Raw genomic sequence first — 14,646 nt, 5'->3', positions numbered from 1 at the left:
ACCTCCAACAGTGATGTTTACTATTTTACAATGTGCTTGTTTTACAATGTTTGTATTCCCATATATATGAATACGTATCACAGAGTTTTCTCTCTCTCTCTCTCTCTTTCTCTCTTTCTCTCTCTCTCACCAGGGACGATGAGTTGGACCGGGCTGGTTTTGGTGTTTTCGGCTCTGAAGGGTTCTTCATGGATCAGGAGGCTTTAGTGGGACCTCACTTCCCCCTGCTGGACGATGAAATGGGCAGAAACGCTGGATTACGACGCCGAGACCGAACCCCAACACGGGGTCCGTATACACACACGCACACACACACACACGCACACACACACGCACACGCACACATACTCGCTCTTACTTTTTGTACACCCCTTCTCATAGAAGTTCATCTTTTTTTTTTTTATTTTAATTTGTATATGGTAATTCTCAGAGATTCTGTGTGTCCTCACACACTCAGACTCACACACACTTTTTTCCAGGTGACCCCCGGCAGGTGTCTCACGCGTCCGAGTGGCTCGCTGAGCCTCAGGAGTCTGGAGTTTACAAGCGAGGAAGCAGAGGTATTACATTTACGTCACATTTACATTTACTTGCTACTTCACTTCCAAATAGTCGAGTATTTAAATCACATTTATATCAGTTATTAATATTAGGAAAAGTTCATGCAGAAATAAAACATCCACGATTTCTCTTCGCCTCAGCGTGGCTGATTGGTGAAAAGTCTGAACTTTAGTTTCCCCGCTGTAATTCTGAGCCTAATGTAGCTCATCTATATGGAAAAGCAAAATATTTCAAAATATCCATGAAATTGGCCTTTTTTAAAAAAAAAAGCATACATTTGGATTTATATTTAAGAATATATTGCAATATAAATAATGCATTTGGTTATGATTGTGAATATATTGCTGTTCCGTATTTTACAGCCACGGAAATGTTTTCACAATCATAACCGAATATTTTATTTATTTTTAAATATATTGCTTTTCCATAAGGGAAGCTTATTGTGCGAGAGCGGCGGATACGAACCATCCTTATATGAAGCTCATATTCCTCAAGCTTTCTGGAATCACTGTTTGTATAGTAGTTCTTTACTATTTCTAAATATAAATGTCTCATTATACAAAAGGAAACTAAAGAATTGCACATTAATACGAATAAAAGAGTTTCGAGAATTATAAGAAATCATAATGAGTCATAAGTACAGGCTACACAGAGCCGTTTACAGTAATTATTATTTCAGTATTTTATTGGAATAAGGTTGCTGATAATATCACAGTTTGTATTTGAATACCGGGGATTTTTTTTTTTTTTCTTGAAATGAGAAAGATGTGAGCGTGTTTTTTTGTTGTTTTTCTTTATTCCTGTTGTGTAGCGCTGCGTGGAAACAGGTGTCTAAAAACAGCATCGAGATCGAGTGGGAGTCTAAAACTGATCTAAACATAGCAGGCAGAAACCCACAATGTGGAAAACCACATGTAACACACACACACACACACACACACACGTGTACACACTACAGGATGATGATCTCTCACTTCACTGCACTGTTGTATTCTCAGTTCTGATTGGAGCTCAGGTTTGGATTAGTTTTCTATAACACCAGCAGACAGTAGTGCAGCTGCAAATCACAGCTTTGTATTAATGCACTCGTTCTACTATAGACACACTGTCGTTTCCATAGTAACAGATAAATCACGGGGACTTGTACAGCGGATGCTCCACTGATAATATACAGATTAAAAAATGTGTATTCGCTGATATTGTGATGTTTTTCAGTAAGGTGAAATGTGTTCATTTGACATTTATGGAAGGAGTCTCCAGTTTCAGAGGCAAAGCTGTATGTTAAGTTTTCTTCAGGACCAAGGAGTTTATGCGTTTTTTTGCAGTTTTTCAGAAACATGACAAACTGCGTTTTTTTTTTTTTTGTCTTATTAAGAAACAAAGAGAGGCTGATATGAACTAACTTCATAAAGTTCCACAACAATAAACATAACTATAAACAGATAAAAAGTAATAAAGTCTGTTTACTTTTCTCTTCTTGTAGACTCGGACTCCTCCCTCATGCGCTTCCTGAGCGACGACAGGATGCTGGTCTTACAGGAAGAGGTGGAGTTTTCCCAGCGCGACACTAGCCGGCGGACCAGGAAGAAGAGCCGCAATCCCAGCAGCCCCAGTTTTCCCATCAGCCCCTCCATGCTGGCCCCGCCCGTGCGGCTGGACTCAGGACCCCCGGATGGGCTGCCCTTCTCTCTGCCCGATACCAGCACTATGCCACATTACCATGTGAGGCTCTGCACTGATATATAAATTATACAGAAATAAAATACCTGATATATTTCATGGCAGATAAACACATGTACAACATCTGAGCACTTTGAAGCTTTAAGCAAATAAATTGGATTGCAATCGAAATATTTATTTACCCTGTTTGGATATATTTTACTGGAATACACTGGATATCATTCCTGCTTCCTTTTTTTTTTCTTTTTTTACAGTACATTTGAAGATCTTTTATATATATTTTTTAAATATATTTATACTTCTGTTTTTTTTTTTCTTTATCCAAAATCACCACCTTGTTGCTGGTTTTCACCTTTCTGACCTGGCTGTTTTCCAGGGCTTCGTCGAACCCATTTCAGCTTTCCTGTTTGCAGAATGCATTAACAGAACTGTTTAAGCATGCACACCAACCACACACACACACACACACACACACACAGAGTTTGGTCGCATAACACACTTTCAGTTCACTGCTTTTGGAACAGGAAATCTCCTCTCTGATCTTTTTTCTCGCTTTCTGTCATTCTTGTCTCTCAGAGAGCCACAGACACGCTGCGAGCCGACACTGACAGGTGAGTCAACGTCTCTGTGCTGTCGAAAATCCATTATTTACTTTAAATACCTTTCAAATGAACACATTCAGAAATTCAGAGCTAAGGAGTGCAAAGGTTATATAATTAGATCTGTATGTAGTAAATGAATGATACAGAATTTAATCCTGAACATCTTGGACAGAGAGGATGTGGTTCAAAACGAAGCGTATGCTACGTTTAGGACAGATTTCTTTTTTCACAAGCTTTTTGCCTTGTAGACATTTTTATACATTATACTCAAAATGCAATAAAATACTAACATTTAATTTTTTTCATCATATCAGCAAAGCGAGTGATAGCTGTGGTATTGTAACTTGCTTTTCTCAGTAAACAGATTGTTTTTGACCAAAAAAAAGAGAAGAGAAGAAAATTTTACTACAATTCAATTACACTTCAATGTCTACAGCCAGTTTTAACTCGAGCAAATCCATAATCCAAAACTGCGTAGGCTCAACAGTCCAGGATTAAAAACATCAGAAACTAAAACTAGAACTGTGAAAAGCTAGGAAAAAAATGTAGTTACAGTTATGAACATGTTCACTAAATCCCATCGCTTTTCATTCATCACTGATCGCTGCTCGCGTCACAGGCAGGTTTGAACACCTGAAGTGCTTGTCCAACTTCCTAAGGCTTTGGGAGAATGTTTCAAATCAGTCTGTACTAAGAAGAAGAAGCTGTGAGTGTACAAAGAACATGGGAGATGAAAAGGGTGAGATGAGGAGACAGAATGTGGGGAGCCATAGAGCGCAAAACAGGTTGAAGTTCCAGCCAGCATTTCAGCTGAAAATGTTGGATACTTGATTTGCTTTTGGTGTTTTAGGCCTTAATTTAAAAAAAATTAAAAAATTTATTTTTTTAAAATCACACTCCTGATTATACACATAAAGGCATCAGTTCACATTATACACGTTTATTGTTTTTACTTTATTATTTGTGATGTAATTCATTATGTTTTTAGGGAAAACATTTAAATTAGCTTTGAATTAGTGTGTTTTAATGGCTCACTGTGTGTGTGTGTGTGTGTGTGTGTGTGTGTGTGTGTACAGTTGTTGACTACGAAACATGCAGTAAGATAGCAGATATGAGGCAAACACACACACATCCTGTGCATTATAAGACAGTGTGCTTTGTGGTGAGTAAAGTGATGCTGAGGGCAGAGAAAGGTAACAGCTTTGATGTAAACCCGTGCAGGAGAAAAAGCTAAACGGAAAGACAGACCTTTTTGCATAGTGAGCAAATTAAAACACACACACACTTGTTTGTAAAAGGGAGGGGAAAAAGCTGCCTGTAGCTGTGGGTGTTTTGTGTCATAGTGAAAAGAAGCAGCCTGTGAGAGGAATTTTACCACAGATCACACCTCTATAGTACAAATATGAATCTTTTCTTTTTTCTTTTCTTTTATTTTTGTGCCGCTTGCTAATGCTGAAGGAGATTAGCCAGAGATTACCGGAACACAAATCCACTGCTAGCAGCTAAATATCTGAGCGCAAACATACATAACCTTCTAAAGAATAGCATTAGAAATGACCTGTCAGATGATGAATCAATCTGAAGCCATGTCAAGTCATGAAATGAGACGAATCAGGAAAATAAACTGCTCATGTGTAACAGGAACCACTTTGAGACCTTGACATTTTAAAGTAAAGAAGATTTATGCCAAAATATTGCTTAAAAATAATAACCCGTAGGTTGTAAAGATTATTGATGGTCAAAATTTTATCGCTCCATAAATAATTCCAACGTTCGTTCCAATTTAAGAAACCGCAACGTTACAAACCAACAGTTAGCTTAGCTACTGTATAAACAATGATGCTAGCTAGTGACTTCACCTCAGTTTTACTTCTTTAATGGAGTTTAATGGTACACTAGCAGCTACATATCTGATGGCAAGCGTAGGGCGTGACATTGCTAGCTTTCTAATAGGACAGGGAACGATTGAATTGCTCATGGTGAGGATTCCTCAGTGATTGCTAGGAAATTTAACTTCTGCTTTAAACTATACAACTAAATACTTTGCATATCATTTAGCTTGATCCTGAACTCGATTAGAGGTTAAAGTACGCAATAGAATTGTTTAGGTAAAGTAATTTTAACTAGCATGATAACCTCAATACTGTTTTCACTTACACAGTTAAATAAGTGAGCTAGCTTAACGTAGTTGTGTAATGCATTCTGGGTAAATTCGGACAAAATGCCATACTGCGTGGTAAATAGTAGCTTTAGGTCAGAATGGTTCTTTAATGTATATAGGGAATGTATTAGTGTATTAATGTATTTTTTTTATCTTCATCATCTTCATCTTCTTCCTCAGGTATGCCGGTTCTGCTGGGGATCGACAAGCAGGCGCATCCATGAGGAAGGTAAAAATCCCTCATCTGTTCCTCCAATTCTTTATTCTTTCCTTCATGATCTCTTAATGATTAATGAGTATTAATGATGATGGATGACTCACAAATGAGTCGAATCATTTAAACGATTCCTTGATGTGAATCAACTGAATTGATTCACCAGCACAAATCAACGCACCAAGACAAGCAGCTGATTTGTTTTTCCGAGTGACAGACCAAAAAAAAACAATGTGTGGAAAAAAAAAAAAAAAAGGCAGGGCTTAAGTTCTTTATGATCATCTAATCTCATTTTTTTGGTATGATACACTGGATCTAACTACGCAATAATATGCTTTACCTAATGTTAGCTAGTTTGGTTTAAACAATACATTTATTGTTTTAAGTAATATTTATATTAAGTAATATTAAGGAATATTTTACATAATATTATTTAGCCTGATAGTGAATGAGACGGCTATTCAAACTTTACAATACAATTGTTTACATAATTATATCTAGCATGCTATCAAAATTGAATACTGGTTTTATTTACATGCGCAAATAGTTTACCTAACGTTAGCTAGCTTAATGTTAACTTGCCTAGCCTAATGTAACGTTAACATTAGCTCATGTCTGTCCTGATCAGGGTCGGAGTGGATCCGTAGCTTATCCCAGGAAGACCCAGTGCGGAACAGGAATACACCCTGGATTTATTCCCGAACTATTATATTGTGTAATTTAATCGAATTAATTCTGTTTTATTTGTGTTGCCCGTTTAACAATAAACATTGTAAAGAAACGTCTTTACAGAAATCCATATTTTATCTTTTTTTAGTGTTCTAGTGATGATGCAAGATACTCAAGCGTACAACTGGCTGATTTAACTGATTTAACTTTAGCCCTGTCTCTTTTGATTCAACATATCAGGACACGTTTCTGAGCCGTAAATCAAACAAAAGAAAAGCCTTAAATGTTCGATTCACTCAAACACATGGCTCAGAAAAAGGAATTCGCTTAAAACGAGTGGCAGCGTTCGCTTCGCTTTGTGAAAACGTTTACATTTTATTATTCGCTTGACCAGTGCTTTTATCCAAAACCATGAAGGTTAAGGGTCTAACAGTGCCGGGATTTGCTCACACAACCTTCAGATCATTAACCACAGAGCCGTAAATTAACGTGTGTGTGTGTGTGTGTGTGTGTGTGTGTGTGTTTTCTCTTTAGTCAGTGCATTATGCCTCCTTAAGGACCAAGACCAAGAAGAAAAGCAGAGGTGGGAAAGAAACATTACACACTGTTGGAGTGTGTAGTTATGCTGTATGGATGCTGTAATGTGTCCGTGTGTCCGTGTGTGTGTGTGTGTGTGTGTGTGTGTGTGTGTTTAGGGTCTCAGAGTAACTCGAGCAGGAGGCGTATTGCCTGTAAGGATCTGGGACATGGCGACTGTGAAGGCTGGCTGTGGAAGAAGAAGGACGCTTCAGGCTACTTCACCCAGAAATGGAAGAAATACTGGTTCGTCCTCAAGGACTCGGATCTCTACTGGTACACCAACCAGAACGTAAGAGACGCCTTCTTCTGCACCTTCACATCAGCAAGGGACGACGTGCAGCTAGAGAGCTGAGATGTTGATATCTGAGAGTGTGTGAATTAGTTAGGACATGACTGAAGTAATTACTTCAGGTTTTAAAGATGAACCTTCATCCATCGTTTTTTCCTCTTTTACTCCAGGACGAGAAGGCAGAAGGCTTCATCAGTCTGCCGGAGTTTCGGATCGACAGAGCGATCGAATGCAGGAGGAAACAGTGAGTTATCTCAGCACCTTTTACTGTTGATTATTTTCTTATAACTGCACACCTGAAGTGTTTTACTCCTCTTTACAAAAGATTACTAATTGTATAGTTTATAATTTATTCATAGTTACGGTTAATGTTGTGACACGTCGGTGAAACAAGTCAGTTCCTGTTCTCACTTACGTTATAGCAGCTATAAACATCGTTCGTGCACCAGCCTCTCTTTTATCTCTCTCTCTCTCAAAAATAAAACCCCACAGCTTGTTATGTTACTGATAAAACGCAAAAAGCGTAAACTCCTCTGTCCTGAAGATGTCGGAAAAGTTACAGCTTTACCTCTGACTGTTACAAAGCACTGACACTGGAGACTCCTTCCATAAACGTCTCCTTACAGAAAGAAACCCCCTCCACATATCAAAGGTTACACATGTTTTTAAATCTGTTTACACGTACAAGTCACTGTGAATGAGCTGTTACTATAGAAACGATAAGCTATTTATCGTAGAACGAGCGCATTAATGTAAACCTGTGATTTGTAGCTGCACTACTACCAGAGCTGCTGTTATAGAAAACTAATCAACACCTGACGACCAATCAGAATCAAGCATTCATCAGCACAGTATATGTATATATATAATTTATAATTTTTTTTTTTTTCCTCAAAGTGCCTTCAAGGCTTGCCATCCTAAAATTAAGAGCTTCTTTTTTGCAACGGATCACCTGGAGGAGATGAACAGGTAAATCTCTCGCCTATTCACCTTCACTTTATTTTGGTTTCTTTGGTTTTTAAATATGAAATGAAATCTTTCCCACCGAGTGTTTGCGTCTTTAGTGTTGCACTGGAGCTACGAGGCTAATGTAGCTAGCTAGTAATGGAAGCGTATAGCCTCCAGATTAGCATCGTGCAAACCTGAATAAATGATCACATTTTGTTTAAAATTACGTGCTCAGGTGGATGAATCGTCTCGGCTTGGCTGCGATTGGCTACACTCCGGATGACCCAGTGCCCCGCCCAGATGAAGGTAGGAGGGGGAGGAGTTACCATCTCGCATAACATGACATTCCCTTTTTTGGTAATAACAGTTACGTGGTATTTAAAAGATTAGAATTTCCCAGATGCAAGGTTCTACAATGCTTTTGATCTTTGCTAGCTATCAAGTCGTAGGATTTTATACATTTTGCGTTTGAGCTCCATATTTTAATATATCGGAGTACACTGGTATGAGTTATATATATATAAGAGCAGTTGTCTGTTTTTCATCCACATTAAAAACAGCAGATCGACATAAGGCTCTGGAATGAATGACAGTTGCGTAGGTGTGTGTGTGGAACTTGCCGATATTAACCGACACGCACCTGTAAGCCCCGCCCCCGCCTTCCTATCTCACATTAGTAATCTTTTGGCTCTCATTTTGACTCAGTTTTCCCACTACAAAGATTTCTGTAACTGCAAATTAAGAATGTTTTGAGTTCATTAATGCAAAAATAAAACCAACAATATGTTCAACTTAGCTAACGTTAGATGTGTATAACATTATGTCAAATGTTTATTTATAACCCAAGCCCCGCCCACTTCACCTCCATCACACATTAGTAATACAAAAATGGTCAGAAGTGGCTTTCTATTTTCTTCTCCGAAAGAGAAAAAGTATTAAACAGGCTTACAATGAAGTGTCAAACCTAACATTTTACAAATACACACTAATGATGATTAGAAAGCGATTAAATACGCTGTTTGCTTTCTGAAACGTTTCACGGTTTATACGATGGACAACAGGCCAGCAATTACGGGACTGTGTGTTATTGGTATCCTGAAACATTGCCAAATATTTTACGAAGGATGCATATAAAAGTGACGTGTGTGATGTCACTGTGTAGATTACTGGAGCGAGAGCGATCAGGAGGAGATCGATGGATCCATGACGCTCAAACAGGAGTCGACTTACCACTGCAATCCTGCCGTGAGTTCTCTCTCTCTCTCTCCCTCTCTCTCTCTCTCTCTCTCTCAGTATTGAGTGTGGGTGTTTAATCAACCCCCTTCTGTTCTGATCAATACTTACCGACCTTGTGTTTTGTTGCCTTGCTTTAGATTTTGCAGCCACGCAACTGTAACATGGATTTTAAAATCATCACTATGTCCTTATGTTATTAATAATATGAAACAGTACTGATGATAACGAAGTCTCTATCTGAGATGAGACGCCACTAACATCGTCACACTTGACCTTGAAGATAATTTCTCCAATATAAATATGAGAATGAAACAGGCAAGACCAGCAAGCAGCTGCACCTAGCATTTTTCTCCACCCATAATTCCACTGGAGAGCCATCTCAGTTTTTTTTTGTTCACTTGTTCAGTCAGTGAAATGATTTCTAGCCAGCCGTTTTAGCTTTAAACCACCACTCAGGCTCTGAGGCTCGTTCTTCATACGTGTAATTTTTTTTTGTTAACACAGTCGTTGATTTGTACGTTCTTCAAAGCCTTTGTTGAGATTTGTTACCAAGACAACATGCCTGTAAGCTGGATTCTGCTCAGAAGTAGATGCATTATGGTTTGAAATTTAAAAGTAATAACAATTTTATGGTATCATGGGAAAACTATATTACTAACTACTTGGACAAGTCTCTCCCAAAACAACAACAACAACACAAAAATGAAACAAAAAGATCAAATTCCCTAACTGTTCTTCTTTCTTAGAACAATATTTTTGAGAATGAGTTTTCCGTAAAATCTCTTAAACTCTCAGTATTTTTCACGTTGTCATTTTAACTGGAGTAAAGAGAGTGAGCCTGTGAGGAAAGGCAGCATGCTGAGCTAAAACAAAACAAAACAAAACAAACCCACAAAAAAACTAGCACAGCCGCGTGTAGCGCTGCTTAGCCAAAACTAGAAGGTGATGTGGTGTGGTTGTGGTCAGCAACCTTGTGTTCATCTGTGCATTGTGTATGATAACGTTTTGAACACGCTCAGAGCTGCAGCCTCTGGAAGGTGATTGCAGTTTAAGTAGCAGATTGAACACAGCATAAGGAGATTCAGTGCAGTCACGTCTCTGCGCTGAGAAAGGTGCTGTAGTCAGACACAGAAGAGATGAGAACCACCGGAGTAAGCAACCTGATCGGGTAAAAACAATCAGCAGGTAAACCTGAACAGCCGGAAATAGCCGATATTTTGAAAACGTCAGCGTTTGATCATGCACCCTGACTAGCTGTAGCTCCGTAACAGGAGCTGCTTTATTCAGTGTAAAGAAGATGAAGTCGAACTCAGACGTGCATGCCGATTGTGCAGCTTACAGCTTAGGTTATACTTCTCTACTCTTATTGCAGTACACTTATTTACATTTTTATGGGGCTAAGATAGAGCTAGAACTACACCTACAGCCATTAAAGTGTGCATAGAGTTTCTTTAGAGGAGCAAAAATATACAAATTAGTTCCTAACTTGCAATGATTAGCCTTCGTCAAAGGAAAACACTTCAGCATGTTAGCCTTCACCCTAACTAATTAGGAGATAATGGCAGGGGGGATGGGTTACTGACCTGAGCAGAACAGGAAGGTTATTAGCAGAAGCATTATTCTCAGCAGTTCAGCTGTATTTAACTGCAGCTCTTGCTAACACTTTATTGATTCCTGTATGAATTAATGCAGTTAATAGTTTATTGATTATTGATTTATTCCGTGTGGCTCTAGGCAAGCTCGTCCAGCGCGTTTGGCGAGCGCCATTTCTCCAGCGGCTCCACCTTCTCACACTCATCCGCCGAGGACTCGCACTCATCCTGTCGCTCCACCCATCGCGAGCGTGAGCGCCGCTCCTGGCAGGACCTGATCGAGACCCCCGTGGGCTCTTCAGGGCTTCACTACCTCCAGACGGGCGCGGGAGGGGACGGACGTGTACCGATCTCACCCGAGAGGTTGCGCCAGGCCACGCTGCCCGCCAGACGCCGACGCCCACCCCGAAACGACGGGCCGTTCCCGCTGACGGACAGCGAAGAGCCCCGCCCACGCGGCCACTCCCACAAACAGAGGAGTCAGAGCCTTCCGAGGCACCGCTCACACGGCACGCTGTGCCCTCGCACCCGGCTTCACGAGGAAGAGGAGGAGGATGAGGAGGAGGAAAGTGTGTGTGAGGTCCGGCAGCGAGTGTGTGAGGCTCCGAAGCGTGTGTCTGAGGAAGCAGACCCACTGGAAGAGCTGTATCGCTCTCTGGAGCAAGCGAGCGTGTCTGCGTTCGGACACCAGCGGCCCTCCACGCGCCAGGAGTTCCGCCGCTCGTTCGTCAAGCGCTGCAACGACCCGGCCACTAACGAAAAACTCCACCGCATCCGCGCGCTCCGATCCACGCTAAAGGTACACGCTACATACAGAAAGACGGCGCTGAAACTGTTCTATATAAAACAGAAGGGTTATTGGTATTTGTGAAGTCTCGCTGAAAAAAATGAAAATGTACCACATTCCAAAACATTCAAAGCTAAACTGTATTTTTATGTTTGTAAAGCTGACAGTCTGTTCTCTGTGTTTCTCAGGCTAAAGAAGGAGACCTGGCTGTGATTGGTCAGGTGCTGGATGACCCCTGCCTGACCTCTCGCAAGTTCCGCGAGTGGAAGCAGAGGAACCAAGAGCTCTTCCTGGATATCTGCGAGTTTAGCTCCGCCCCTCTGGAACTGCCCTCTGAGCCCGGTGACCTTTCACCTCTGTCTCCGACACTGCTGATGCACACACACTCCTTTATAGAGACACACGTCTGAAACACACACGCACACACACACACACATACACTCCAACAGACGCCTACAGACATTCAGCGGTGTATCTGCAACGAACTCGGAGGACAACACACACGTTGGCACAGAAGACGACGTGAAAATGAAACACTGTGGCCCCTCCTCTTCCCTCTGATTGGGTATCTGACCTTTAACTGACAGCTGACTGAGCCACTGTTTTTGCAAAGACTCCAGAACGTGTCCTGGACAAACACACCGCTTCTTCTTCTTCTTCTTCTTTCGTCAGACAGCTTCACAGTCGTGTATATCACTGCTCACACACGGATCTTCTCCACACCTTAAAGGAACAATTTAGCCAGAAATCAAACGTACACAATGTCCCTCTTACATCAGAAGTCGTCAATCGACCGAAACGTGTTGAGTGTCTGAGGCTAATGTAGCTAATGTAGCTAACAAATAATAGAAGCTTGCTAATCTGTCAGATCCTGAACTCATGGCAGCTTCTGAATACAACTAGCCTACACTGTCTTCTTAAAAACATAGCTAGCTAGCTAAGTAACTAAGGCTAACTAGCAATTCAGCAAATTAAAACTTAGCCGTATAAGCTAGCTACATACGTTGTAAGGTACAATTACATTAGCAAGGTGATAAACACGCTAATAATCAGAAAAACGTTAGACACTTCAAAGCAGCAGTTTTTAATCCACAAAATCTGTGTCATCAGCTTTCCAGAACTCTAGTGCAGAGAAGAGAATTATGGGATTGACCACATCAGGAAGAACACCCGCGACAATTCCCTTAAATTTGCCGAAGATAAGCAGCTGCCTCCCAAACGTCCGCACTTGGTAGGGAACTCGGTCGGCAGCGTCATAATCCCCATGAAATAGAATAATCTTTAGGCCACGCCTCCTACCAGATGATAGCTTAATGCTAGCTATAAGTTTCCCTGAACTGTTAGCTACATTAGCCTGTAAAGTAGCTTCAGATACTTGGACTACGTTTGATGTAAATTGTGTAAATTTGATTTTTTTTTTTCCTTCCACCTTTCGATTTAACGAACTTCTCCATCCGTTCATCTGCTCGTATCATCTCCAGGATCTAAAGACGGCTTTATTTTTTCTCGTCTCTTTTCCTGCTGGAGTTTTTTTTTTCGATTGTTTTCTTGGGACTCGTTTGTTTGTTTACTCGTTTTTTCCCTTCCCTCGGGATGCTGCAGGACGAGCGCTCATGTAGCCATGGGCAACGGGCTTCACTCTGTTACCAAGCAACACCGCCCTACTGTGTTAACTCTCAGAGCATGCAAGAGTGTGTGTGTGAGTGTGTGAGTGTGTGTGTGTGTGTGTGAGTGTGTATTTGAGAGAGAGACTTAGAGAAGACTGATGAGACTGATGCACTTCCTGTAGGATCGCGAGCCTACGATGCGTCTGTAATCAAACTTGGGTTCTTTCGAATATTTAGAACATAGCTGAACTCCTGCATGGTTTAAAAGTTATTAATCTACGCCGAATGAGCTGATGAAGAGTCTGTATATAAGAGAAATATCCTTTGCCTAGCTGCATCCTCTGTTCAAAACTGTGAACTTTTAATTGTGAATGCAATCTTCTGGCACTGCAAAGACAGAAGCTTTCTAATTTTCTTTTCTAAAAAAAAAAAAACACAAAAGACTAAAGCTTTGCTTCTCTGGTATCCTGACTGTTTTTGCTTGGGGGGCAGCTGGTTATTACCTCTTACGCTTTGGCTTACATTCAGGTCGGGAACTTTTTTTGTTTTGTTTTGTTTGTTTTTGTTTGTTGTTTTTTTTTTTGCCTACTCGGGTTCTACAATTTTTTAGATAATTCCAGTCCAACATTCGAAGAATTTTGAATCTAGAAAATTCTGGAACTCCGAGTTTCAAGTCCAAGGATTTTTAAATTTGTAGAAAATTCCCAAACTGGGAGTTCAAACTCCAAGGACTCTAGAGTGCGTAGAAAATTACAGAGCCCCGATTTCAAAGATTCAGATTCAAAATTTTTTTTTTTTTTTTTTTTTTTTTTAGAAAATTCTAGAATTTTGAGTTCAAAGCCTAAGGATTCTAAAATTTTTAGAAAAATCCAAAATTTTGAGGTCAAGGTCTGAGGATTCTAGAATTTTTAGATGAAAATTCTGTAACTCTGAGTTGAAAGTCCACAGATTCAGTTTTTTTTTTTTTTTTGAAAATTCTAGAAGTTTGAGTTCAAAGCTCAAGGATTCTAAAAATTTTTGAAAATTCCAGAACTCTGATTTGAATGTCTATGGTTTCAAAAAATTTTTTTTAGAAAATACCAGAAGTTTGAGTTCAAAGTTCAAGTATTCAATCATTTTTAGAAAATTCCAGAATTTTGAGTTCAAAGTCTAAGGATTCTAAAATTTTTAGAAGAAAATTCTGTAACTCCGAGGATTCTGTAGAATTTTCAGTTGAATTTAGTATCTGTTAGACTTTTTTTCCACCAACACGGAGCCGAAGCTGTTTGTCTAGCTGAATTTATCCACAATTTCACGTCGCTGTCGCGGTAACGTCATGCTATAATCACACAGCCGTAAATGCTAATGATCCAGATTTAAATTAATTGGCTCTTTATATTTAAATCGTTAAAAATAATTGATTTATATAATACTAGATTCCAGGTGCTGTCTGCATGGGAGTACGATAGCTACACAGCTAGTTAGCTAACAATTCCATAACATACACATGTTGTTTAATACAGCTAGCTGGTTAGCGATATATATATATATTATATATACTATACACTATACAGCGGTTGTCAATGAAGTAGCTAGATGTAACAAGCTAATAGAGTGATTAGCTAGCTAATGTCACTCTATAAAATGATGTCTTACGTAAAATAAATTATTAAAGAAGCCAGGATTACACTGAGATCAAGATAAGTGGATTTTTTGATTTGAGATTTAAACCATTAGTAACA

General features: G+C 39.8%; 1 protein-coding gene across 1 annotated transcript in view; it reads left to right on the top strand.

Annotated features, from left to right (window-relative positions):
- The window catches only part of si:ch211-26b3.4 (connector enhancer of kinase suppressor of ras 2), a 33,706-nt gene extending 20,308 nt beyond the window's left edge, over nt 1-13,398 (top strand). The window contains exons 11-23 of the mRNA XM_034300803.2: nt 134-288; nt 480-560; nt 2,045-2,283; nt 2,818-2,852; nt 5,185-5,233; nt 6,422-6,470; nt 6,583-6,755; nt 6,926-6,999; nt 7,653-7,724; nt 7,939-8,009; nt 8,866-8,948; nt 10,674-11,330; nt 11,507-13,398. Coding sequence (XP_034156694.1) covers nt 134-288; nt 480-560; nt 2,045-2,283; nt 2,818-2,852; nt 5,185-5,233; nt 6,422-6,470; nt 6,583-6,755; nt 6,926-6,999; nt 7,653-7,724; nt 7,939-8,009; nt 8,866-8,948; nt 10,674-11,330; nt 11,507-11,728 — 1,960 coding nt within the window. The 3' untranslated portion in view covers nt 11,729-13,398. The remainder of the gene's footprint in view (nt 1-133; nt 289-479; nt 561-2,044; nt 2,284-2,817; nt 2,853-5,184; nt 5,234-6,421; nt 6,471-6,582; nt 6,756-6,925; nt 7,000-7,652; nt 7,725-7,938; nt 8,010-8,865; nt 8,949-10,673; nt 11,331-11,506) is intronic.
- Nucleotides 13,399-14,646: the final 1,248 nt, after the last annotated feature.

This window comes from Pangasianodon hypophthalmus, chromosome 27 (genome assembly GCF_027358585.1).
Source record: "Pangasianodon hypophthalmus isolate fPanHyp1 chromosome 27, fPanHyp1.pri, whole genome shotgun sequence".
Classification (NCBI taxonomy): Eukaryota; Metazoa; Chordata; class Actinopteri; order Siluriformes; family Pangasiidae; genus Pangasianodon; species Pangasianodon hypophthalmus.
The sequence above is the reverse complement of the archived record's forward strand: the minus strand, read 5'-3'. Positions and strand labels throughout refer to the sequence as shown.